The sequence below is a fragment of the Leucoraja erinacea genome, chromosome 13 (assembly GCF_028641065.1).
Source record: "Leucoraja erinacea ecotype New England chromosome 13, Leri_hhj_1, whole genome shotgun sequence".
NCBI classification, from domain to species: domain Eukaryota; kingdom Metazoa; phylum Chordata; class Chondrichthyes; order Rajiformes; family Rajidae; genus Leucoraja; species Leucoraja erinaceus.
The window spans coordinates 29,518,902-29,540,074 of NC_073389.1; the positions used below are offsets into that span (position 1 = coordinate 29,518,902).

A 21,173-nucleotide genomic window follows, 5' to 3' on the forward strand; every position below is an offset into this window, starting at 1 on the left:
ACAGATTGCCAAGGCTGGTGGTGGAGGCAGATATGATAGTGGCTCTTAAGAGGCTTTTAGACAGGCACATGGAAATGCAAGGAATTGAGTGATATGGATCATGCACGGGCAAATGAGATCAGTTTAACTTGGCATCATGTCCGTCACAAACATTGTGGGCCGCAGGACACGTACCTGTGCTGTACTGTTCTATGTTAAAGCTCTGGAATTCTCCCCCACAAAAAGCAGTTGAGGTCAAGTCATTAACTGTAATCAAGAAGGAATGAGATATATTACTGAAGGCTAAAGGATCAAGGGTGTAAGGGGACAGGGTAAAATGGGAGGGCTGAAAGCCATAATTTCTGGTCCTAATTTCTAGATTCCTCTGCTTAGAAGCTGGAGCTTGAACCTTTTTTTGTTTCCATGTAGATCGACCTTTGGCACGGAGTTTATTTGCCCTGTGACTGGACCTTGGTCAGCCAGTAAGACCAAGACAGCCAACTCATTTTTGAGTTCAGCAGATCCCAAAAGCTACGGTACACAAAGAGTACCTCTACCTTGTTGATCCATTTCTATAGAGAGTGAACAAGCTTCATGTACCCGGTTAGTTAGCCAGCAGCAGTACCTTGTCGTCCCTACTTCATTGTTTTTTTTTGTGGAAATGATGACCCGCTTACGAAACAAAATTGCTGTGATTGGTGTGTTTGCTTTGGGCTGCTTCATTACATTTGTGGTGTTGACTGTCAATGATGTTCTTAAGAATATAGTGGAAGACCAGATTAAAGAGGTAAGAAACAGCTGAATAGTTTATGATCAAGACATCTTACAAATGTTTGCAAAATTAATTTGCATAAAGTGATGTGAAACTAAGAATATATTTCACACGCGGAGATCCACTGTTACCCTATTTGTCAAAGTGGGTTTAGCAGAGGTCTTTGAAAGATTAATCAGGGAGGTGTGTGATCTTTGACAGGTCGTTCAGGTTTCCCACTGCTTCTTATAGAACGTTCTGACTTTGTGCAGATGACCTGGCTTGTATCAAATCTGCCTGTTGCCTTGTGCTTTGCCCAACTGCTGCCTACAAGGGGGAAGGGAGAGTGTAGATAACAGCCTGGCGAGCTGTTTTGAGAACATGGCTGCTGTGGTTAAATAATGCAGTTGCAGCTGAAAAACTCGGTGTGTAATGTGTGGTCCATGTGGGAAGGTGAGAGCTGCAGGAGTGCTGTTCGGAACATGCAACAGAGGGAATTGTAGGACTGCCATAAGGTACAGGAGAGTCAAGGGAAGCAGGGAAATGGAGGGGGAGGTGTGGTGCAAGGAGGAAGGGAATGGGGAGAGGAAAGGGAGAAAGAGAGGAGGGAGTAGGGGAGAGCAGAGGGAAGAGACAGGAGGGGATTTACTGTAGAAGAAAGGAAATGGGAAGGTATGGATAAAGGAAAGTTGGAGGAGAGGGAGAATTGAAGGAAAGGGGAGGAGTGGTAGAAGTAAAGAGGGGAAGGGAGTTGAGAGTGAGGAAGTGGAGGATTCTGTTTCAGGAAGCAGATGTGAACTGCGATGAGGTTTTCACTTTGATATTAATCAAATTCACTCACACAGAATATTGGTATTTCCATTCCTATTTGGCCCCAGACCAAGCTCACTTGCCTCACTAACCTCAGTTAATGTACTGACTTAGAACCATAGTCATTGTGTCATACAGCATGGAACAGGCCCTTTAACCCAACTTGCCCATGCTGACCAAATGCCCCATCTATACTAGTCCAACCTGCCTGCATTTGGTCCATATCCCTCCAAACCTATCCCATCCAGGTATCTGTCCACCTTGGCACTGTGTCCCACATTGGAATGTAGTATTGAATCTGGAGCTCCATCACATCTCCTCCACCAGGTTTGTTACCTCTGGAGGTGGTCCGACCCCTGTGGATCAGCCGATTCTGAACCACCAAACTACAGGCAGGAGACACTCATTGGGAGTTAGGTCGTACCACCTCATACTTGGATATCAGCACTAATCTCAGCTCCTTCTAACTCACCTTCTTGGGATGTACTGAATGGGAAGGTATTCCCAGTTATTCCTCTACTTACTGGACAATTTGCTATAAATGTCTTACATTGAGTAAGTTCAAATAGGTTTTGTTAATAATCAACATATCACCTAAAGCAAAGATAATAAATGTAAAGTTCAAAGGACCTCAGTGGTAAATCACTGAAACAAAATATTTACAATAACTTGAAGCTCATGAGTTAGGAACAAATTATTTAAAATCAACTTTGGAAGTATTTCACACTCCAGCTGGGAGTTCTGCTCAATTATTGAAAATCATTCAAAGGATTTTAACTTTTTCATTTCTCCCCTGTAGACGTTATATTTGTTCAATAGTCTAATCTTCCCATGTTGTAAAATGTAATTTAAATTTAGCAGTCATTGTATTTGCAAAAAATTTGAACTTAAATGATCAAACATGTAGTTTTGCAGTTTCAATTTACACACAATCTACCCTCATTGGAGTCCATCGGACTATCTTTAATCGGACTTTATTGGATTTTATCTTGCACTGAACATTATTCCCTTTATCCTGTATCTGAACACTGAACGTTGATTTTAATCATGTCTAGTCTTTCCGCTGATGGGATAGCCTGCAACAAGGAAGATTTTCACTCTACTTCGGTACACATGACAATAAACTAACCAAACTAAACTTAACAGGTAAAGTAATGTTTTGCAGTCAAATCTTATGTTTATTATCATATGCATTAGTGCCGTGAGGTACACGCACAATGGACCTAACCTCGTGGGAGGAAACCAAAGCATTCATACGGTCACAGGGAGAATGTTCCAACTCCACACAGGCAGCACCTGGGGTCATGATCCAACCTGGGTTACTGGATCTCTGCCATCTACAGCATGGTGCTGCCATAACATTTCAGGCTACAAACAGATTAGTTGACAAAATCATGTATTAAAAAAATCATACCTGGTTGCCTGGTTAGCCCTCAATTTTTGATCACAATTGTTCAATTTTGTGACGTTTCTGAACCTGTCTCTGCAGCATACAAAGCTGAAGTTGAACAGTGAGGCATTAAAGAACTGGAAGGACCCTCCTGTGCCTGTCTACATGCAGTTCTTCCTCTTCCATATTGAAAACTCCGAGGAAATACTTCAGGGCAAGCAAGCCATCGTGAAGGAAGTTGGACCCTACACATACAAGTAAGATAACAGTCATTGGTGATGAAAATCAAAATAACTGAAACATCAGACGCTGGAAATCTGAAATGAATACAGAAAAATGCTGAAAACACTCAGCAGGTCAGACAGCATCTATGGAAAGAGAAACAGTTAATGCTTCAAGTTTTCTACCTTCATCAGAAGTGGGAAAGAGAGAGATGCAAGCCAGCTTTCGGTAGGAGAGAAGGTGGGGTGGGATGTGCAGAACAGAGAGATGAAACAGAACAGGATGAGTGGAAATGGCTTCATGGTACCAGTAACCAGCACATTCAACAATGTACTGAGGGATATTGGGGTCCAAGTCCATAGCTCCCTCTAAGAGACAACACATGTAGATAGACTGATGAAGAAGGCATACATCAGAGTCATGCAGCGTGGAAAGAGTTCTTCAGCCTGACTTACTTATGCTGACCAAGATACCCCATCTACACTAGTCCCACCTGCCTGCTTTTGGCTCATATCCCTCTAAATCTTTCTTATCCATGTGGCTGTCCAAGTGTCTTTCAAATGTTGTTATAGTACCTGCCTCTACTCATTCTCTGGCAACCCCTACCATATACCCACCACTTCATGTGTGAAAAAATTGCTCCTTGGGTTCCTATTAAATCCTTCCTGTCATCCTTAAATGTATGACCTCTGGTTCTTTATTTCCTACTCTGGGAAAAATGACTGTACAGATATATCCTATCTATTCCCATCATGATCGTATACACCTCTATAAGACCACCCCTCATCCTCCTGCACTCCAAGAAATAAAGACCTAGCCTGCCCAACCTATCTCTATTGCTCAGGCCCTGAGCCCTAGCAACTTGGTGTGCTTGCCTTCAAAAGTCAGGGCATTGAGTATAAACTAATTTCCCTTTCCCCTGACTCTCAATATGAAGAAGAGTCTTGTCCTGAAACGTAGTCTATTCCTTTTCTCCAAAGATGCTGCCTGGCCCGTTGAGTTACTCCAGCTTTTTGTATCTATCATTGAGTATAAGAGTTGGATGTCATGATACTGAATTATAGAAGAAGGCACCTCCTAACAGCCCCCAACAATCTTGTTTTAAACAGGGAGCACAGGCACAGGTCTAATGTAACTCTATACGACAACGCCACAATAACTTCCACTATGCATAAAAGCTTTGTATTCCAACGAAATATGTCAGTTGGTGACCCCAGAGTCGATCACATTACAACAGTCAACATTCCATTTGTTGTAAGTATACATTTTCTTTATCATATTAAACTTGAGTGTAACAATAAACTATTGCATTGTGGAAAATATCCTGACTGATTGCATCATGGTCTGGCACTGCGATTCCAATGCACAGGAATGCCAAGGGCTGCAGAGAATGGTCGACTCTCCGCAGCCCTCCCACCATGGAAAGCATCTACATGAGGCATGGCCTCAATAATTGATTGAATTTAATGATGAAAAGATACACCATGGAAACAGGCCCTTAAGCCCACCGAGTCCATGTGTACCATCGATCACACTAGTTCCATGTTATGCCACTTTTGCAACCACCTCAGATTCAGATTCAGATTCAGATTTTTTTTTTTTCAGATTCAATTTTAATTGTCATTGTCAGTGTACAGTACAGAGACAACGAAATGCATTAGACAACGAAACAAAATTAGACACCTCCTCCTACACACTAGATAGAGGCAATTTACAGAGGTTTATTAACCAGCTCATCTTTGGGATGAGGGAGTAAACTCGTCCATCATCAAGGATCCCCACCGTCTCCATGCTCTCGTCTCACTACCAACACCAGGCAGTTGGTACAGAAGTCTGAAGACCCACATCACCAGGTTCAGGAACAGCTGCTTCTCTAGAACTATCAGTCTGGGTCTGTCACCACTGAAGCTCTGCAGGGATCTGTTCTTTGTGATGACTTAGACATATATATGTAGATGAGTTGGTTAGTAAGTTTGCAGATGGCACCATGATTGCTGAGGTCATGGACTGTGAGGAAGGCTGTCAACGTATACTTCAGAATATACAGCACATCAGCTGCAGAAAAGGGCGGAGAAATGGGAAATGGAGTTTAATCCGAGCAAGTGCAAGGTGTTGCACTTTGGAAGGTCACATGTAAGGGGAAAATATACAATTAATGTCATGACAGTCAATGGCATGGATGCGCAGAGGAATCTAGTGTTCTAAGTCCATAACTCCCTGAAAGTGGCAACACATGTAGATAGAGTGGTAAAAAAGATATGGTGTGCGTGCCTTCATAGGACAGGGCATTGAGTATAAGAGTCAAGAGGTGATAATCATAAGATCATAAGTGATAGGAGCAGAATTCAGCCCATCAAGTCTACTTCGCCATTCAATCATGGTTGATCTACCTTTCCCTCCTAACCCTATTCTCCTGCCATCTCCCCATAACCTCTGACACCCATACTAATCAAGAATCTATTGATCTCTGCCTTAAATATATCCACTGAATTGGCCTCCACAGTCTTCTGTGGCAGAGAATTCCACAGATTCACCACGCTCTGACTAAACAAGATACATCTTTATAGCACACTGGTTCGGCCACATTTGGAATATTGTGTGTAGTTCTGGGTCCCCCATTGCAGGATGGATATGAAGGCTTTAGAAAGGGTGCAGAGGAATTTTATGAGAATATTGCCTGAATTAGGGGATATTATCTGCAGGGAGAGGTTGGACAGACTTGGATTGTTTTCTATGGAACGTCATAGGCTGTGAGGAGACTTGATATAGGAGTATATAAAATGATGAGCGGCATAGACAAGGTAGACAGTCAGAAACTTTTTCCTTGGATGAAAAAATGAAATACTAGCCACATAGCTTTAAGGTGAGATGGGCAAAGTTTAAAGAAGATGGGAGGGGCAACTTTTTTACCAGGGTGGTGAGTGCCAGGAACCTGCTGCCAGGTTTGGTGCTACGATAGCGACATTTAAGAGGCCTCCATGATTTCCACCACAGCTAAAATTAGGTAGCTTCACTGTCAGATCAGAATGTCACATGTTTATTCTGGATATACTGTATATATGGATAGCTGCACTGCCACATCTCAGAGATTTGGTCACAAATCCTAAAGTGTGTCTGGGAGACCTCAGCAGAGTTAGGGAAACCATTGGATAGAAACAAGGACCCGCAGATGCTCATTTATACCAAAGAAAGACACAAAGTGATGGAGTAACTCAGCGGGTCAGGCAACATCTCCGGAGAAAAAAGAAGGGTGACGTTTCATGTTGGAACCTTTCTTCAGACTGAAAATGGGGGGCTGTGGGGGGAGGGGGGTGAAGAGCTGGAGGTGAGGAAATTCCAGGACTAATCAATGCCGGCCACAAATGACCCCAGGTAGGATGGTAGGTACACAAAAATGCTGGAGAAACTCAGCGGGTGCATCTATGGAGCGAAGGAAATAGGTGACGTTTCGGGCCGAAACCATTCTTTATCCTGGTAGGATGGTGCCTGGTAGGCCCATTATTGACTCGGGAAGATGTGGAAGAACTGTGGAACTGGTAAAACGACTAGGGTGGAGGAAGGGGGCTAGGGGGATGAAGGAGGGGAAGGGAGTGTAAGTAGAAGTTACTTAAAATTACATAAGCAAAATATGAGGGTGCTGGTACTCCAATTTGGGTTTGGCCTCACTCTGTCAATGGAGGAGGCCTAGAGCAGAAAGGTCATTATGGGAATGGGAAGGGGTGTTGATATGGTTGGTAACCGGAGATGCTGTAGGCCTAGGTGGACCGAGTGTACGTGTTCAGCGAAACAGTCGCCGATTCTACGTTTATCATTAAGTAGTCTTCATTAATAGACAACCCATTTTGGACAAGACCTACTGTGACATGTTGGGAGCCAACGTCTAATTTTCTCAAGTTGTGATCTTTCACCCTGTTTAAAGGGGATTGATGTTCCTTTTCCAAATTTCAGGGAGGAAATTAAGAAGTAGGATTTGAAACTAACTGGATCTGCATGAATACTCAAGACATTTAACAATGTCAAGGATAAAGTTTCCCATATGCTGGGCGCCTTCTCTGCTACTCTACACTTTTACCCTGGACTATGAAAAGCAGCTGCCCTCCTAGTCAAAGTCTGGAGACACAAGAGACTGCAGATACTGGAATTTGACGCAGCAAACAATGGAGGAACTCAGCAGGTTGAGCAGCATCTGTGAGGAGGTAGAGAGGAAGAATTTAGTTGTGATGTAGGGTCTAGATTCCAAACATCAACAATTATTTTCCCCCCACAGATGCTGCTCGACCTGCTGAGTTCCTCCAGTAGATTATTTGTTGCTCTTTAGTCTGCTGCAACAATAAATTGCAATCTGCATTGCTTGGAATTACAAGGGCAAGAGCTGCATGGGAAAGTGCAGGATCCCTCCAGGTCAGCTTGGACATGAATTGCCAGTTCATTATTAATAAAAGGTAGACAAAAGTGCTGGAGAAACTCAGTGGGTGCAGCAGCAGTCTCTGTACTGTACACTGACAATGACAATTAAAATTGAATCTGAATCTGGATCTATGGAGCGAAGGAAATAGGCAACGTTTTGGGCCAAAACCCTTCTTCAGACTCTGGAACTCCCTTCCAATGGCCTTCTGTGATATAACATGGGTGCTTTCAAACAACTTTGCAAAGACAGTTTATGATGGGAAGATGTTGACCGTGCTGGTGACATCCACATACTATAAATAAATTAAATCAATGTCAGGCAGGGTCTGCTTTAGTTTTAATTAGATTTTGCCTGTGTTAATGTGACTGACTATTATTCCCCCATTTTATTTCCCAGGCTGTGCTGCAATCACTGAAGCAGAGCGGTATGGCCCAGAAGATGTTTCTGTCCATACTGTTTTCCCTGAAGAGCAGTGCGATGTTTCAGACTCACAGTGTGGAGGAGTTCCTGTGGGGTTATGAGGATCCTCTGCTGAAACTTGGTCATAAGCTTCTACCTAGCGTTTTCCCAGACAGTCGATTCGGACTTTTCTATGGTGTGAGTAGTTTTGTGATGAGAACAGCTGTGCAATACACCGACAGAACAAAGCACATGATCTGCAGGGGCCTTTGCTTAGGTTTCAACATCCCTTGCACACTGTAAGATCTGGAGCTGGTTATCTACTTGCACTGTCAAGCTCTCACCCACCGGCGGCAGACACACTGTGTCCTCTGTGGGTAAACCCCTGACAGTCACTGACCAAACTCTTTAACCATTATTTTTGAGACATAAAGAAGGATCTTGAAATTTATTCGGAACTGCACAGGGAGCCAGTGGAGAGAGGCCAGGATCGGAGTGATGTGGTCCCTTTTTCGGGTGCCCGTCAGCAGTCTCGCTGCGTTGTTTTGGACCAGTTGCAGGCGGGACAGGGAAGATTGGCTGATGCCAGTGTAGAGGGAGTTGCAGTAATCTAGGCGGGAGCAGATAAATGTGTGGTTGATCTTTTCGAGGTCATCAAACTGGAGAAATTGGTTTATTTTAGCTATCGTCCGAAGCTGGAAGGAGCTAGCTTTTACCACGGCATTGACTTGTTTGTCAAATTTCAATGCTGAGTCAAACATCACGCCAAGGTTTTTGACATGAGGTTTGAGTAGTGGGGTAAGGCTTCCAAGGCTGCCTGTTATCGTTTTGATTGAGTCCGATGGTCCGAGAGATAGGGTGGTATAAAAGGCATGTCGCATATTTGTTTGGAGGCATTAAGTCTAAAAGTTTGTAAGTTGTGTTGCAACTTTATCAGACTTTGGCGAGGCTATATTTGGAGTATTGTATGCAGTTTTGGTTGCCATATTACATGCAGGATGTGGAGATTTTGGATTGGGTGCAAAAGAGATTCACTGGGATGTTAAATGGATTAGAGAGTTTTAGCTATTGTTTAGTTGAGTTTAGAGATACAGCGTGGAAACGGGCCCTTCAGCCCACTGAGTCCGCACTGACCAACGATCACCCGTACACTAGTTCTATGCTACACACCAGGTCACTTGCGCTGTAAGGCAACAACTCTACTGCTGCACCACTGGTGCTGCTCTACAGCTATATTGGACCAACTCGGATTGTTATCTCTGGAGCATTGGAGGCTAAGAGGCATCCTGAAATAAGTATATAAAATTATGGGAGACACAGATAGAGTAGATAGCCAAAGTTTTTTTTCCTAAGTTGACATATCAAATCCAAGAAGCGTCAGCTTTAAGGTGGTTTAAAGTTTTTGCGTACAGTTCTGCGTGCATGGGGTAGCAATAGATAAAGTGCAGAAGAGATTCATAAGGATGTTGCCTGGAATGGAGGGTGGTAATTATAAGGAGACATGGGGTAGGCTGCGTTTATTACAATCTTGTATGATGAACACAGAAATGATGGGAAGAATGGCCTCCTTCTGTATCACATGTTTTTTCATGATTCTAAAGGCATTTAATCCACTTTCAGGCAAATGGAACAGATGATGGAGTGTATCTATGCAGCACTGGCAAAAAAGATTACATGGATTCCAACAAAATAATAACGTGGAATGGACAAAAGTATGTAACAGTTCATAATTGCATTTATTTGTATCAAAATCCTATACTAATTCCTTTGTGATGGACAGGAGTTGAGTGTGGGGAGAGGGGGGAGGCTTTGTTGGTGTAAGTGAACATTTATCGGTTGGGGGTCTTGATCAGCTCCTGGCGCAAGCCAAGAAGGCAAGAAGAGCTGCAAGCCGACTGACTTTGCCACCAATGCCTTTGCAGAGTCCCAGTGAAGCGGCATGTATGTGCTTCCCGAGTTAACGTGCAGGCACCCGGCAGCTATTGCTCCCTTAAAACATCAGCAAAATAAGTAAGCAAATTAACCTACTTTGGGAATCTGGGGAATATCTAGGGAAACCCATTCTCTCACGTTGCCTCGTGACCATCTCGATGCACTTGAAATGGTAGAAAGGCCTCAAATTTTCACCTCAACTGAGAGCAGCACCTCTAACAGTGCAGCATTCATCAGGAGTGACAATCGCCATGCTGTGTCTATCTCAAGCGGGCCTTTGAGCCACAAGAGATAGGTTTACCATCCTTGGTTCGTCTTTCCTCTGCTGATAGCCTGTAGGCTGATTCTACCTGTCAACAGAATAACAGAAAGTGCTGGAGTAACTCAGGCAGCATGTCTGGAGGACCCGATAGGGGTCATTTCGGGTCAGTACCCTTCTTCAGACTGATTGTGGTAGTGGGGAGAAAGCTGGAAAAGAGTTGAAAGGGCAGAACAAAGCCTGGCAAGCAATAGATGGATACATGTGAGAGGGATTTAGTTTGGTAGATGGGCGGACAAAGGCTAGAGATAAAAAACGGAAACAAAAGGGTGTCAGATGAGGAGAGATTAGGAGTGGGATATGACCCTAGAAAAAGGGCTATAGATGGAAGGGCTCGGAGGGAAGGGGAATTGGTAGGAAAGTGAGAGAAATGGGTGCATATCCAGAGGGTGAAAATAAGGGGGGGGGGGGATGTGTTACCTAAAATTGGAGAATTCAGTGTTCATACTATTGGATGTAAACTACCCAAGTAGGATATGGGGTGCTGTTCTTGCAGTTTGCCATGTCCTCGCTCTAGAAATGGACGCCTAAGACAGATTGGTGAGTATCAAATGGGAAGGGGAGATAAAATGGTTAGCAATTGTTTGGCAATACAGCCACCTAGTCTACATTCAGTCTCACTGATATCATTGAGACCACATCGGGAACATCAAATACAATAGATGAGTGATCCGCCTCTCACTTGCCACTTTGAGGTCACCGTTATATTTGGTGTGAGGAGGAGCTGAATAAGCACGTTTCCTCTATCCTGTTACTTCTTTTTATAGATACATAGAAACATAGAAATTAGGTGCAGGAGTAGGCCATTCGGCCCTTCGAGCCTGCACCGCCATTCAATATGATCATGGCTGATCATCCAACTCAGTATCCCGTACCTGCCTTCTCTCCATACCCCCTGATCCCCTTAGCCAGAAGGGCCACATCTAACTCCCTCTTAAATATAGCCAATGAACTGGCCTCAACTACCATCTGTGGCAGAGAGTTCCAGAGATTCACCACTCTCTGTGTGAAAAAAGTTCTTCTCATCTCGGTTTTAAAGGATTTCCCCCTTGTCCTTAAGCTGTGACCCCTTGTCCTGGACTTCCCCAACATCGGGAACAATCTTCCTGCATCTAGCCTGTCCAACCCCTTAAGAATTTTGTAAGTTTCTATAAGATCCCCTCTCAATCTCCTAAATTCTAGAGAGTATAAACCAAATCTATCCAGTCTTTCTTCATAAGATAGTCCTGACATCCCAGGAATCAGTCTGGTGAACCTTCTCTGCACTCCCTCTATGGCGATAATGTCCTTCCTCAGATTTGGAGACCAAAACTGTACGCAATACTCCAGGTGTGGTCTCACCAAGACCCTGTACAACTGCAGTAGAACCTCCCTGCTCCTATACTCAAATCCTTTTGCAATGAAAGCTAACATACCATTTGCTTTCTTTACTGCCTGCTGCACCTGCATGCCTACCTTCAATGACTGGTGTACCATGACACCCAGGTCTCGCTGCATCTCCCCCTTTCCCAATCTGCCACCATTTAGATAATATCTAAGATTATCAGTTAACTGTGAGGGCTGAGTTATCCACAGCCACACTTGGACTAAACTCCATCTCAGTTTGATGAGAAGATGTCATTAGCATTCTCTATCAATGGTTCGAAAAGATTAAATAAATAATGGCATTGTTTAATGTATAATCAATCTTTAAAACACTTTTTAACTAACAGGAAGGAAGGTTTAATTTTGCACCCCTTTTAGAACATCCAAATTGATTTTATGGTTAAAGAAGTACTTTTGATATGAAGCCATTAATCTTGGAAACATAGCCAACTCCAACTTGTGAATGTGACTGAGCAGAATGTTTTCAGTCCTGCTGTGTGGAGAATAAATAAATATTGACATGAACAGGGGTTAGCTCTACTATCGCAAGTTCTATCCCTGACCTGCAGGTTCAGAAGTGAGCACTGCATCTTTCCAGCACTGTGCACTTGAAACTCATGATTTTTTGGCAGGGTGGAAGACTTTGTTACCATTTCTGGGCCAAGTCATGCCTTGTGTTAAATTCTACCAGGCCTTTCCAGCTGAAATTCATTCTTGCACATCTACCTCAGGTGACATGTTTTCGGGCTGTTGCTATTAATGGGATTATCTGTCACTGCTCATTCCTGGGAAAAGATAGATTAATTTGCCCAGTGATAGACACAAAATGCCGGAGTAACTCAGTGGGACAGGCAGCATTTCTGGATAGAAGGAATGGGTGACGCTTCGGGTCTTGTTCAGACTGAATTCCAACTTGAATGGAACTGAACGTTCTGCCTCAGAAGAGAGAGGAACACATTTTGAAAACCAGTCAACCCCAATGGCTAACACAAGCGTCCACGGGGGAAAGGTCCACCACCCAAAAAACAAGTCTTGCATCTCTTCAGTTAACATGGTGATCCAAAAGGCTTTACCAGTGATATGTATGTTCAAAGTGCAAACACTGTAGGAATGCACCCTGCTATTCTCACTTGACAAGGGAAATGGGAAATAGAGGTTGCTCTTCTGCTTTTAAGGCTAAAGACAATTGTTTGAAGGAGAACACAATAGCCTGGACCAAAGTGTCTTTAGTGATTTTCTTCTGGACAGATTGCTTGCTTGGTGGGAACATTAGTGGGTGTGCCCCATGTTAAGAGTTGTTATTAAGAATTCTCCTTCATTCCATTGTGGTCAGTGATGCATGGCCAAGGTGGAGGATTGAATGATTGACATTTTGAATACCATCACACTTTCTGTTGGACAGATCGCTTACTTGGTGGGCATCCAATACCTCTAACATGATTAATGGAACAGATGGAGCCTCCTTCCATCCACTGATAAAAAAGAACGAAGCCCTATATATTTTTGCTCCTGATATATGCAGGTAATTGAGCGGACCATGAGCACTGTGTGTACTGATGATTTCTGTATTGCAAGATCACTATGGGTGATGCAGTGGCGCAGCTGGTAGAACTGCTGCCTCATCGGACCAGAGGTCCGATCCTAACCTCAGGGTGCTGTCTGTGTGGAGTTTGCATGTCCTCCCTGTGACCATATGGGTTTTCATCTGGATATTCTGGTTTCCTCCCACATCCCAAAGAGTTTAAATTCTGCAAAATTGCCCCTTGTGTGTAGGGAATGGATGAGAAAGTAGGATAACATAGAACTAGTGTGAACAGGTGATCGCGGGTCGGCATGATTTAGTGGGCTGAAGGGCCTGTTTCCCTGCTGTAATTTAAACTAAATGTAAGAATAGGAAATGCTGGAAGCACTCAGCAGGTCAGGCACCATCAGTGGAGAGAGAAACAGAGTTATGCCCCTGTCCCACTTAGGAAACCTGAACGGAAACCTCTGGAGACTTTGTGCCCCACCCAAGGTTTCCGTGCAGTTCCCGGAGGTTTTTGGCAGTCTCCCTACCTGCTTCCACTACCTGCAACCTCCGGCAACCACCTGCAACCTCCAGGAACCGCACGGAGGTTTCCGTTCAGGTTTCCTAAGTGGGACAGGGGCATAAATGTTTCTGGTCAATAACCTTTTGTCAGAACTGAAAAAATGAGAAGACCATTATGTTTTAAGTTTCAGGGAGGTGGAAACATAGAAAGATAGAAAATAGGTGCAGGAGTAGGCCATTCGGCCCTTCGAGCCTGCACCGCCATTCAATATGATCATGGCTGATCATCCAACTCAGTATCCTGTACCTGCCTTCTCTCCATACCCACTGACCCCTTTAGCCACAAGGACCACATCTAATTCCCTCTTAAATATAGTCAATGAACTGGCCTCAACTACACCACTCTCTGTGTAAAAAATGTTTTTCTCATCTCAGTCCTAAAAGATTTCCCCTTTATCCTGAAACTGTGACCCCTTGTTCTGGACTTCCCCAGGGTGACAAAAACAAAGAGAATGTCTGTGATGGAGTGGAGAGCAAAGTTTGTTCAGGTAAACGTTTGGCTCCCTCAAATGATTGGTAGAATGAAAAAAGTTGGAGAGAGGTGAGGACAGAGGATTGGTGGGAGGATTGGAGGGCTTGGGGGAGAAAGGATGAGTTTGGAGCAAAGGAGGGGCAAAAGCCATGGAGGGGAGGGAAGGCAAGAGGGCAAATGGGAAGAGATGACACCAACCATTCCTGACAAAACTATGTTGAATTGTCCTGCTTTTATAGGTCTCTGCATTTGATTTTTGAAAAAGATGTGCACGTGAAAGGTATCAGTGCCTATCGGTTCATTGTTCCAAAAGAGATGTTTGCAATTGACTATCTCAACAAGGAGGGATTTTGCCCAGCAATGAATTGCCAACTCTCTGGAGTCCTGAATATCAGCATCTGCAAACAAGGTGAGGATTTTCAATCCCCAGGTCAGCAAACACCAGGCATTGTCATCTTCAGGCTGAATTGCACAACCACACGTGTGGCCGAGGTGCTTTCTGCTGCTGCTTACACTCGACACGCTCACCTCTCTCTGGGCGAGGTTGATGTAAACGGTGATTTATGGTGAAATTCTTCTGAGCTCCACCTTCCATTTATGCTCCTATCCTATGTGTTTCCCTCTCTCCCCATATCACACTCCCACTCCCCCTCCTCTTCCCTTTTCCGTGGCTCCCCTCTCTCCCACTCCTTTCCTCTACCTCCCCACCTCCCATTTCCCTTCCACTCATCCCCCATCTTCCCTTCTTCATCCATCTTCACATCCTCTGTCCACATAAATATCTCCATTTTGCACCGTGGTAGAGGTGCTGCCTTACAGCCCCAGAGACCCAGGTTTAATCCTCACTACGGGTGCTGTCTGGACGGAGTTTGTATGTTCTCCCCATGACCGTGTGGGTTTTCTCTGGGTGCTTCGGTTTCCTCCTACACTCCAAAGACGTACAGGTTTGTTGGATAAAATTGTAAATTATCCCAAGTATGTTTAGGATAGTGTTAGTGTGCGGAGATCGCTAGTCGGAGCGGACTCAGTGGGCTGAAGGGCCTGTTTCCACGCTGTATCTCTAAACTAAATGACCAGTAGCTAGTAATAACTAGTACTGATCTCCCCTCTGTGTAAATCTCATCTCCTTATTGACCTTTTTGTTATCTGTTACCTCCATTAAATCTTCTTCTCTCTATCATGGACTTGTCTCTAATTGTGTTTTTGCATTAATATGGTGTTATGCAGTCTTTTTCTTTTCAGCGCTTTGTATAATTTACATAATTTTATATTCTGTATTGTCCAAGTCTATGTGCCTGTGATGCTGCTACAAGCAAGTACCTGTATCTCACCTTGCTGGTTAATAAAATAAATTAATGTTTTTTTTATACCTCAGGTGTTCCTATTTTCATCTCATCTCCTCATTTTTATGGTGGGGATCAGAAGTTAGTGAGGGACATAGGCGGAATGAAACCCAACATGAAAACTGACCGAACATTCCTTGACATAGAACCAGTAAGTAGGATGGAAGAACTCTTTGTTGTCTTTTATGTATAGATACCTTCTAAACATTGACACTCAATGAACCTCCCTCAGAGTAAAACACGTATCAACACTGCATTGCTCAGATTTGGCATCATGAGGCTCTAAAGTTCACAGCACAGAATGAGACCAATCTATCCAGTATGTCCAGGACAGCTCCAAATTACAACAACCCTAAACTAGACCATTCATCTGGTCTCTTAAGAGAAGTATTAATCCAGATTTTCCCTGGAAGATGCAATAGTTCTTACTTTAGTCACTTGCTCCAGGCTCCTGCAACCTTCTCTTTATTCACAGTTGTATGGCCCCTCAGCCCACCATTGTCTAAATGCCTCTTAAACGTAATGATTGTATCTAGTGCTAGTGCTCTAGTGAGGGATTAAACTAGCAAGGATGGTTCCAGAGCAGAAAAGAGGAACATAACAAGTTGGGGACAAATACTGTAGTTAAGGAGCAGTATTAGCAGATAGGACAGGCAAGTGGACGACAAAGTGTGAGGAAAGACCCATCCTTGGTGTATTTTCTAAATCAACCACTACCACTCTCGCAGCCTCCCACTCCAGCTCTTAACTTTGTTTTATGCCGGCTGCTTCCCCTGTGCCTCTATAATATCGCATCTCAAAGACAAATGGTAAGAAAACAAATATACCTGAAATATATTGAGCTTCTTGCATCCAACAGATGACTGGTTTCCCTATCAGAGCAGCCAAGAGAATGCAGCTCAACCTCCACATCGAGGCAGTGGACTACATTGCGTAAGTTATTGGCTTTGTCTTTTGGGATAATGGGATGCTGCGATTGTTAATTTCAGAATGAACACAAGAACATAGTAAATAAAGGATAAACCCCTCATGTATGCCCCATCATTCGATATGATGGTTCTGTTGCGCTCAATTTCCCCTTCTGTGCCACCCCTTTATTTTTCAAACCATCAAATATTTATACACCACGACTTTAAATACTTTTAACAATTCAGCTTCCACTAACTGCCTGGCAAAGAATTCCACAAATTCACAACCCTGTGATAGAATAGAGGATCAATCACTCATTTGCAGTCTCTCTCCATTTAGATAATAACCTGCCTTTTGATATCTCTCACCTCACACTTCCCCACAATTGGAAAGAATTTCTGAATTCCACAGTCGAATATTAGTGAGGTAATTTAAGAGTAGATCATTCAGTGTTGGCATTTGAGACCATTCCACTTAATTCCAGATCTCTCAAGGATGTATTCATACTTTGTTGCCCTCTTATTCACTTTTGATTCTTGTGACCTTGTCCCTGTTGTAAAATAAACCGGATTCCTCCCACATCCTCCAAGTTTGCTGTGAGCCCAGAAACCGGCCACAATAAATGAACCATTGGTGGAACCTGAGGGAATTTAATGGGAACGTGAGGAGAACAAAACTTTGATTTGTGTAAGATTAGTGTAAATGAGTGTTAACCAAGTGTAAGATTAGTGTAAATGAGTGTTAACCAAGTGTAAGATTAGTGTAAATGAGTGTTAACCAAGTGTAAGATTAGTGTAAATGAGTGGCCAAAATAGACTGGCGATTGATTCTTAATGGGTTGACGGTGGATATGCAATGGAAGGCATTTAAAGACTGCGTGGATGAACTACAACAATTGTTCATTTCAGTTTGGCAAAAAAATAAATCAGGGAAGGTAGTGCATCCGTGGATAACAAGGGAAATCAGGGATAGTATCAAAACAAAAGTTGAAGTGTACAAATTAGCCAGAAAAAGCAGCCTACCAGAGGACTGGGAGAAATTCAGAGACCAGCAGAGGAGGACAAAGGGCTTAATTAGGAAAGGGAAAATAGATTATGAAAGAAAACTGGCAGGGAACATAAAAACTGACTGCAAAAGCTTTTATAGGTATGTGAAGAGAAAAAGATTAGTTAAAACAAATGTATGTCCCTTGCAGTCAGAAACGGGCGAATTGATCATGGGGAACAAGGACATGGCAGACCAATTGAATAACTACTTTGGTTCTATCTTCACTAAGGAAGACATAAATAATCTGCCGGAAATAGCAGGGGACCGGGGGTCAAATGAGATGGAGGAACTGAGTGAAATCCAGGTTAGCCGGGAAGTGTGTTAGGTAAATTGAATGGATTAAAGGCCGATAAATCCCCACGGCCAGATAGGCTGCATCCCAGAGTACTTAAGGAAGTAGCCCCAGAAATAGTGGATGCATTAGTGATAATTTTTCAAAACTCTTTAGATTCTGGAGTAGTTCCAGAGGATTGGAGGATAGCTAATGTAACTCCACTTTTTAAAAAGGGAGGGAGAGAGAAAACGGGGAATTACAGACCAGTTAGTCTAACGTCGGTAGTGGGGAAACTGCTAGAATCAGTTATTAAAGATGGGATAGCAGCACATTTGGAAAGTGGTGAAATCATTGGACAAAGTCAGCATGGATTTATGAAGGGTAAATCATGTCTGACGAATCTTATAGAATTTTTCGAGGATGTAACTAGTAGAGTGGATAAGGGAGAACCAGTGGATGTGTTATATCTGGACTTTCAGAAAGCTTTCGACAAGGTCCCACATAAGAGATTAGTATACAAACTTAAAGCACACGGTATTGGGGGTTCAGTATTGCTGTAGATAGAGAACTGGCTGGCAGACAGGAAGCAAAGAGTAAGAGTAAACGGGTCCTTTTCACAATGGCAGGCAGTGACTAGTGGGGTACTACTGCAAGGCTCAGTTCTGGGACCCCAGCTGTTTACGATATATATTAATGATTTGGATGAGGGAATTGAATGCAACATCTACAAGTTTGCGGATGACACAAAGCTGGGGGGCAGTGTTAGCTGTGAGGAGGATGCTAGGAGGCTGCAAGGTGACTTGGATAGGCTGGGTGAGTGGTCAAATGCATGGCAGATGCAGTATAATGTGGATAAATGTGAGGTTATCCACTTTGGTGGCAAAAACAGGAAAGTAGATTATTATCTGAATGGAGGCCGGTTAGGAAAGGGGGAGATGCAGCGAGACCTGGGTGTCATGGTACACCAGTCATTCAAAGTAGGCATGCAGGTGCAGCAGGCAGTGAAGAAGGCGAATGGTATGTTAGCATTCATAGCAAAAGGATTTGAGTATAGGAGCAGGGAGGTTCTACTGCAGTTGTACAGGGTCTTGGTGAGATCACACCTGGAGTATTGCGTACAGTTTTGGTCTCCTAATCTGAGGAAAGACATTCTTGCCATATAGGGAGTACAGAGAAGGTTCACTAGACTGATTCCTGGGATGTCAGGACTTTCATATGAAGAAAGACTGGATAGACTCGGTTTGTACTCCTGATGTTGGGGAAGTCCAGAACAAGGGGTCACAGTTTAAGGATAAGGGTGAAATCTTTTAGGACCGAGATGAGGAAAACTTTTTTCACACAGAGAGTGGTGAATCTCTGGAATTCTCTCCCGCAGAAGGTAGTTGAGGCCAGTTCATTGGCTATATTTAAGAGGGAGTTAGATGTGGCCCTTGTGGCTAAAGGGATCAGGAGGTATGGAGAGAAGGCAGGTACTGGATACTGAGTTGGATGATCAGCCATGATCATATTGAATGGCGGTGCAGGCTCGAAGGGCCGAATGGCCTACTCCTGCACCTATTTTCTATGTTTCTATGTTTCTATGTTAACAGGCGGCATGCACTTGATGGGGTGAAGGGCCTGTTTCTGTGCTGCATGTCCCTATGACCTGATGATAGGTCATTAAATGCAGTGATTTTTTGGGGGGTATAAGGATAAGAGTGCAGATTATGGTTTGACACAGACTGTCTAAAAGAACAATGCAGACAGAAACCCTCACCATAGTTAAAATAAAACTTCAATTAGTAACCATGAACTGAAGGGCTATGAACCAAGAGCTGGGGAAAATAATTAACCATCTGCCTGATGTGCTGAGTTATTCCAGCACTTTGTCTTCTACAAAGTATTTACCTAATCTGAAGTTGAAAATTTTGATTTGGAATTAACGAGAACAAGAGTGATCTTAATTGCAACATACACAAGCCTTTGAGGATCTGGCAGCATAGATGTCAAGATGTTTCGACTAATGAAAGAGTCTCAAAAGAGGGAATATAGTTACAAGGTCAGGTGACGGTCATTTAAAGCTGAGGTGTGTTCAAACTTCTTCTTGCAGAGCATGATGAATCTCTGGGAATTCTCTATCCCAGAAGGCTGTAGAGACTAGATTTGAGGGAGTATTTAAAGAGGAAGTTGACAAACATTTGTAAGATCAAGGAATTCAGGGCTGCAGGGAACTGAGACAAAAGAGATAAACTTTGAGTAGATTAGCCATGATCAAATTGAATGGCAGGACAGGTTGAAATGGTCTACTCCTGTTGCTCTTTTCTTCTGTTTTCAGTCATTATGGACATTGATACAAATTACATCTTTGTGTGCCCTTGGTGACTAAGTCTCCTGGCCTTTCCCTACAATGCGAAAAATTCTTCATTCAGACGTTAATTGGTTTCTATGGCTGATAATGAAAAACAATTAACATTGACATCACTTTTGAGGTTGCACTCAACCAGGTTGATACCCGCTATCAGCGTATTATCCAAGTTTCGATGATCAAACATGGGATGTTGTAAAGAGCAGGAAATGCTGTGAGAAATCTATGTAAAAGCAACAGATTGGCATCAATATTTTACATTGGTTACTTTAATAGTCCTTTTCAATGTATTTTGTTACAGCCAAACTGGTCGAATGAGGACAATGATTTTACCAGTTATCTTTTTGAATGAGGTGAGGTACCTGACTTATATTGTAATAAAAAGGAACTTCAAATGCTGGTTTATACCAAAGATAGACACAAAATGCTGAAGTAATTCAGCGGGTCAGGCAGCATCTCGGGAGGAAATGGATGTGATGTTTCAGGTTGGGACCCTTTTTCAGACTGATTGTAGTAGGGAGAGTGGGGGGAAAACTGGGCTCGAAGAAAAAATTGGACACATCAGGGCCAGTAATAGATGACCTCAGGCAAGGAGGTTCACTGATAGACAATAGACAATAGATGCAGGATTAGGCCATTCGGCCCTTCGAGCCAGCACCGCCATTCACTGTGATCATGGCTGATCATCCCCAATCAGTACCCCGTTCCTGCATTCTCCCCATATCCCCTGACTCCGCTATCTTTCAGAGCCCTATCCAGCTCTCTCTTGAAAGTATCCAGAGAACCAGTCTCCACCGCCCTCTGAGGCAGAGAATTCCACAGACTCACCACTCTCTGTGTGAAAAATTGTTTCCTCATCTCTGTTCTAAATGGCTTAACCCTTATTCTTAAACTGTGGCCCCTGGTTCTGGACTCCCCGAACATCGGGAACATGTTTCCTGCCTCTAGCGTGTCCAAACCATTAATAATCTTATATGTTTCAATAAGATCCCCTCATCCTTCTAAATTCCAGAGTATACAAGCCCAGCCGCTCCATTTTCTCAGCATATGACAGTCCCGCCATCCCAGGAATTAACCTTGTAAACCTATGCTGAACAAAGGTAAAACAGTTATAATGGGT

General features: G+C 43.3%; 1 protein-coding gene across 1 annotated transcript in view; it reads left to right on the forward strand.

Annotated features, from left to right (window-relative positions):
- The first annotated feature begins 457 nt into the window (after nucleotides 1-457).
- LOC129702781 (lysosome membrane protein 2-like) overlaps nucleotides 458-21,173 on the forward strand; it is a 31,804-nt gene continuing 11,088 nt past the window's right edge. Inside the window, exons 1-10 of the mRNA XM_055644755.1 lie at nucleotides 458-766; nucleotides 3,030-3,187; nucleotides 4,262-4,406; nucleotides 7,957-8,157; nucleotides 9,580-9,671; nucleotides 12,978-13,097; nucleotides 14,376-14,545; nucleotides 15,512-15,630; nucleotides 16,339-16,412; nucleotides 20,355-20,406. Coding sequence (XP_055500730.1) covers nucleotides 641-766; nucleotides 3,030-3,187; nucleotides 4,262-4,406; nucleotides 7,957-8,157; nucleotides 9,580-9,671; nucleotides 12,978-13,097; nucleotides 14,376-14,545; nucleotides 15,512-15,630; nucleotides 16,339-16,412; nucleotides 20,355-20,406 — 1,257 coding nt within the window. The 5' untranslated portion in view covers nucleotides 458-640. The remainder of the gene's footprint in view (nucleotides 767-3,029; nucleotides 3,188-4,261; nucleotides 4,407-7,956; nucleotides 8,158-9,579; nucleotides 9,672-12,977; nucleotides 13,098-14,375; nucleotides 14,546-15,511; nucleotides 15,631-16,338; nucleotides 16,413-20,354; nucleotides 20,407-21,173) is intronic.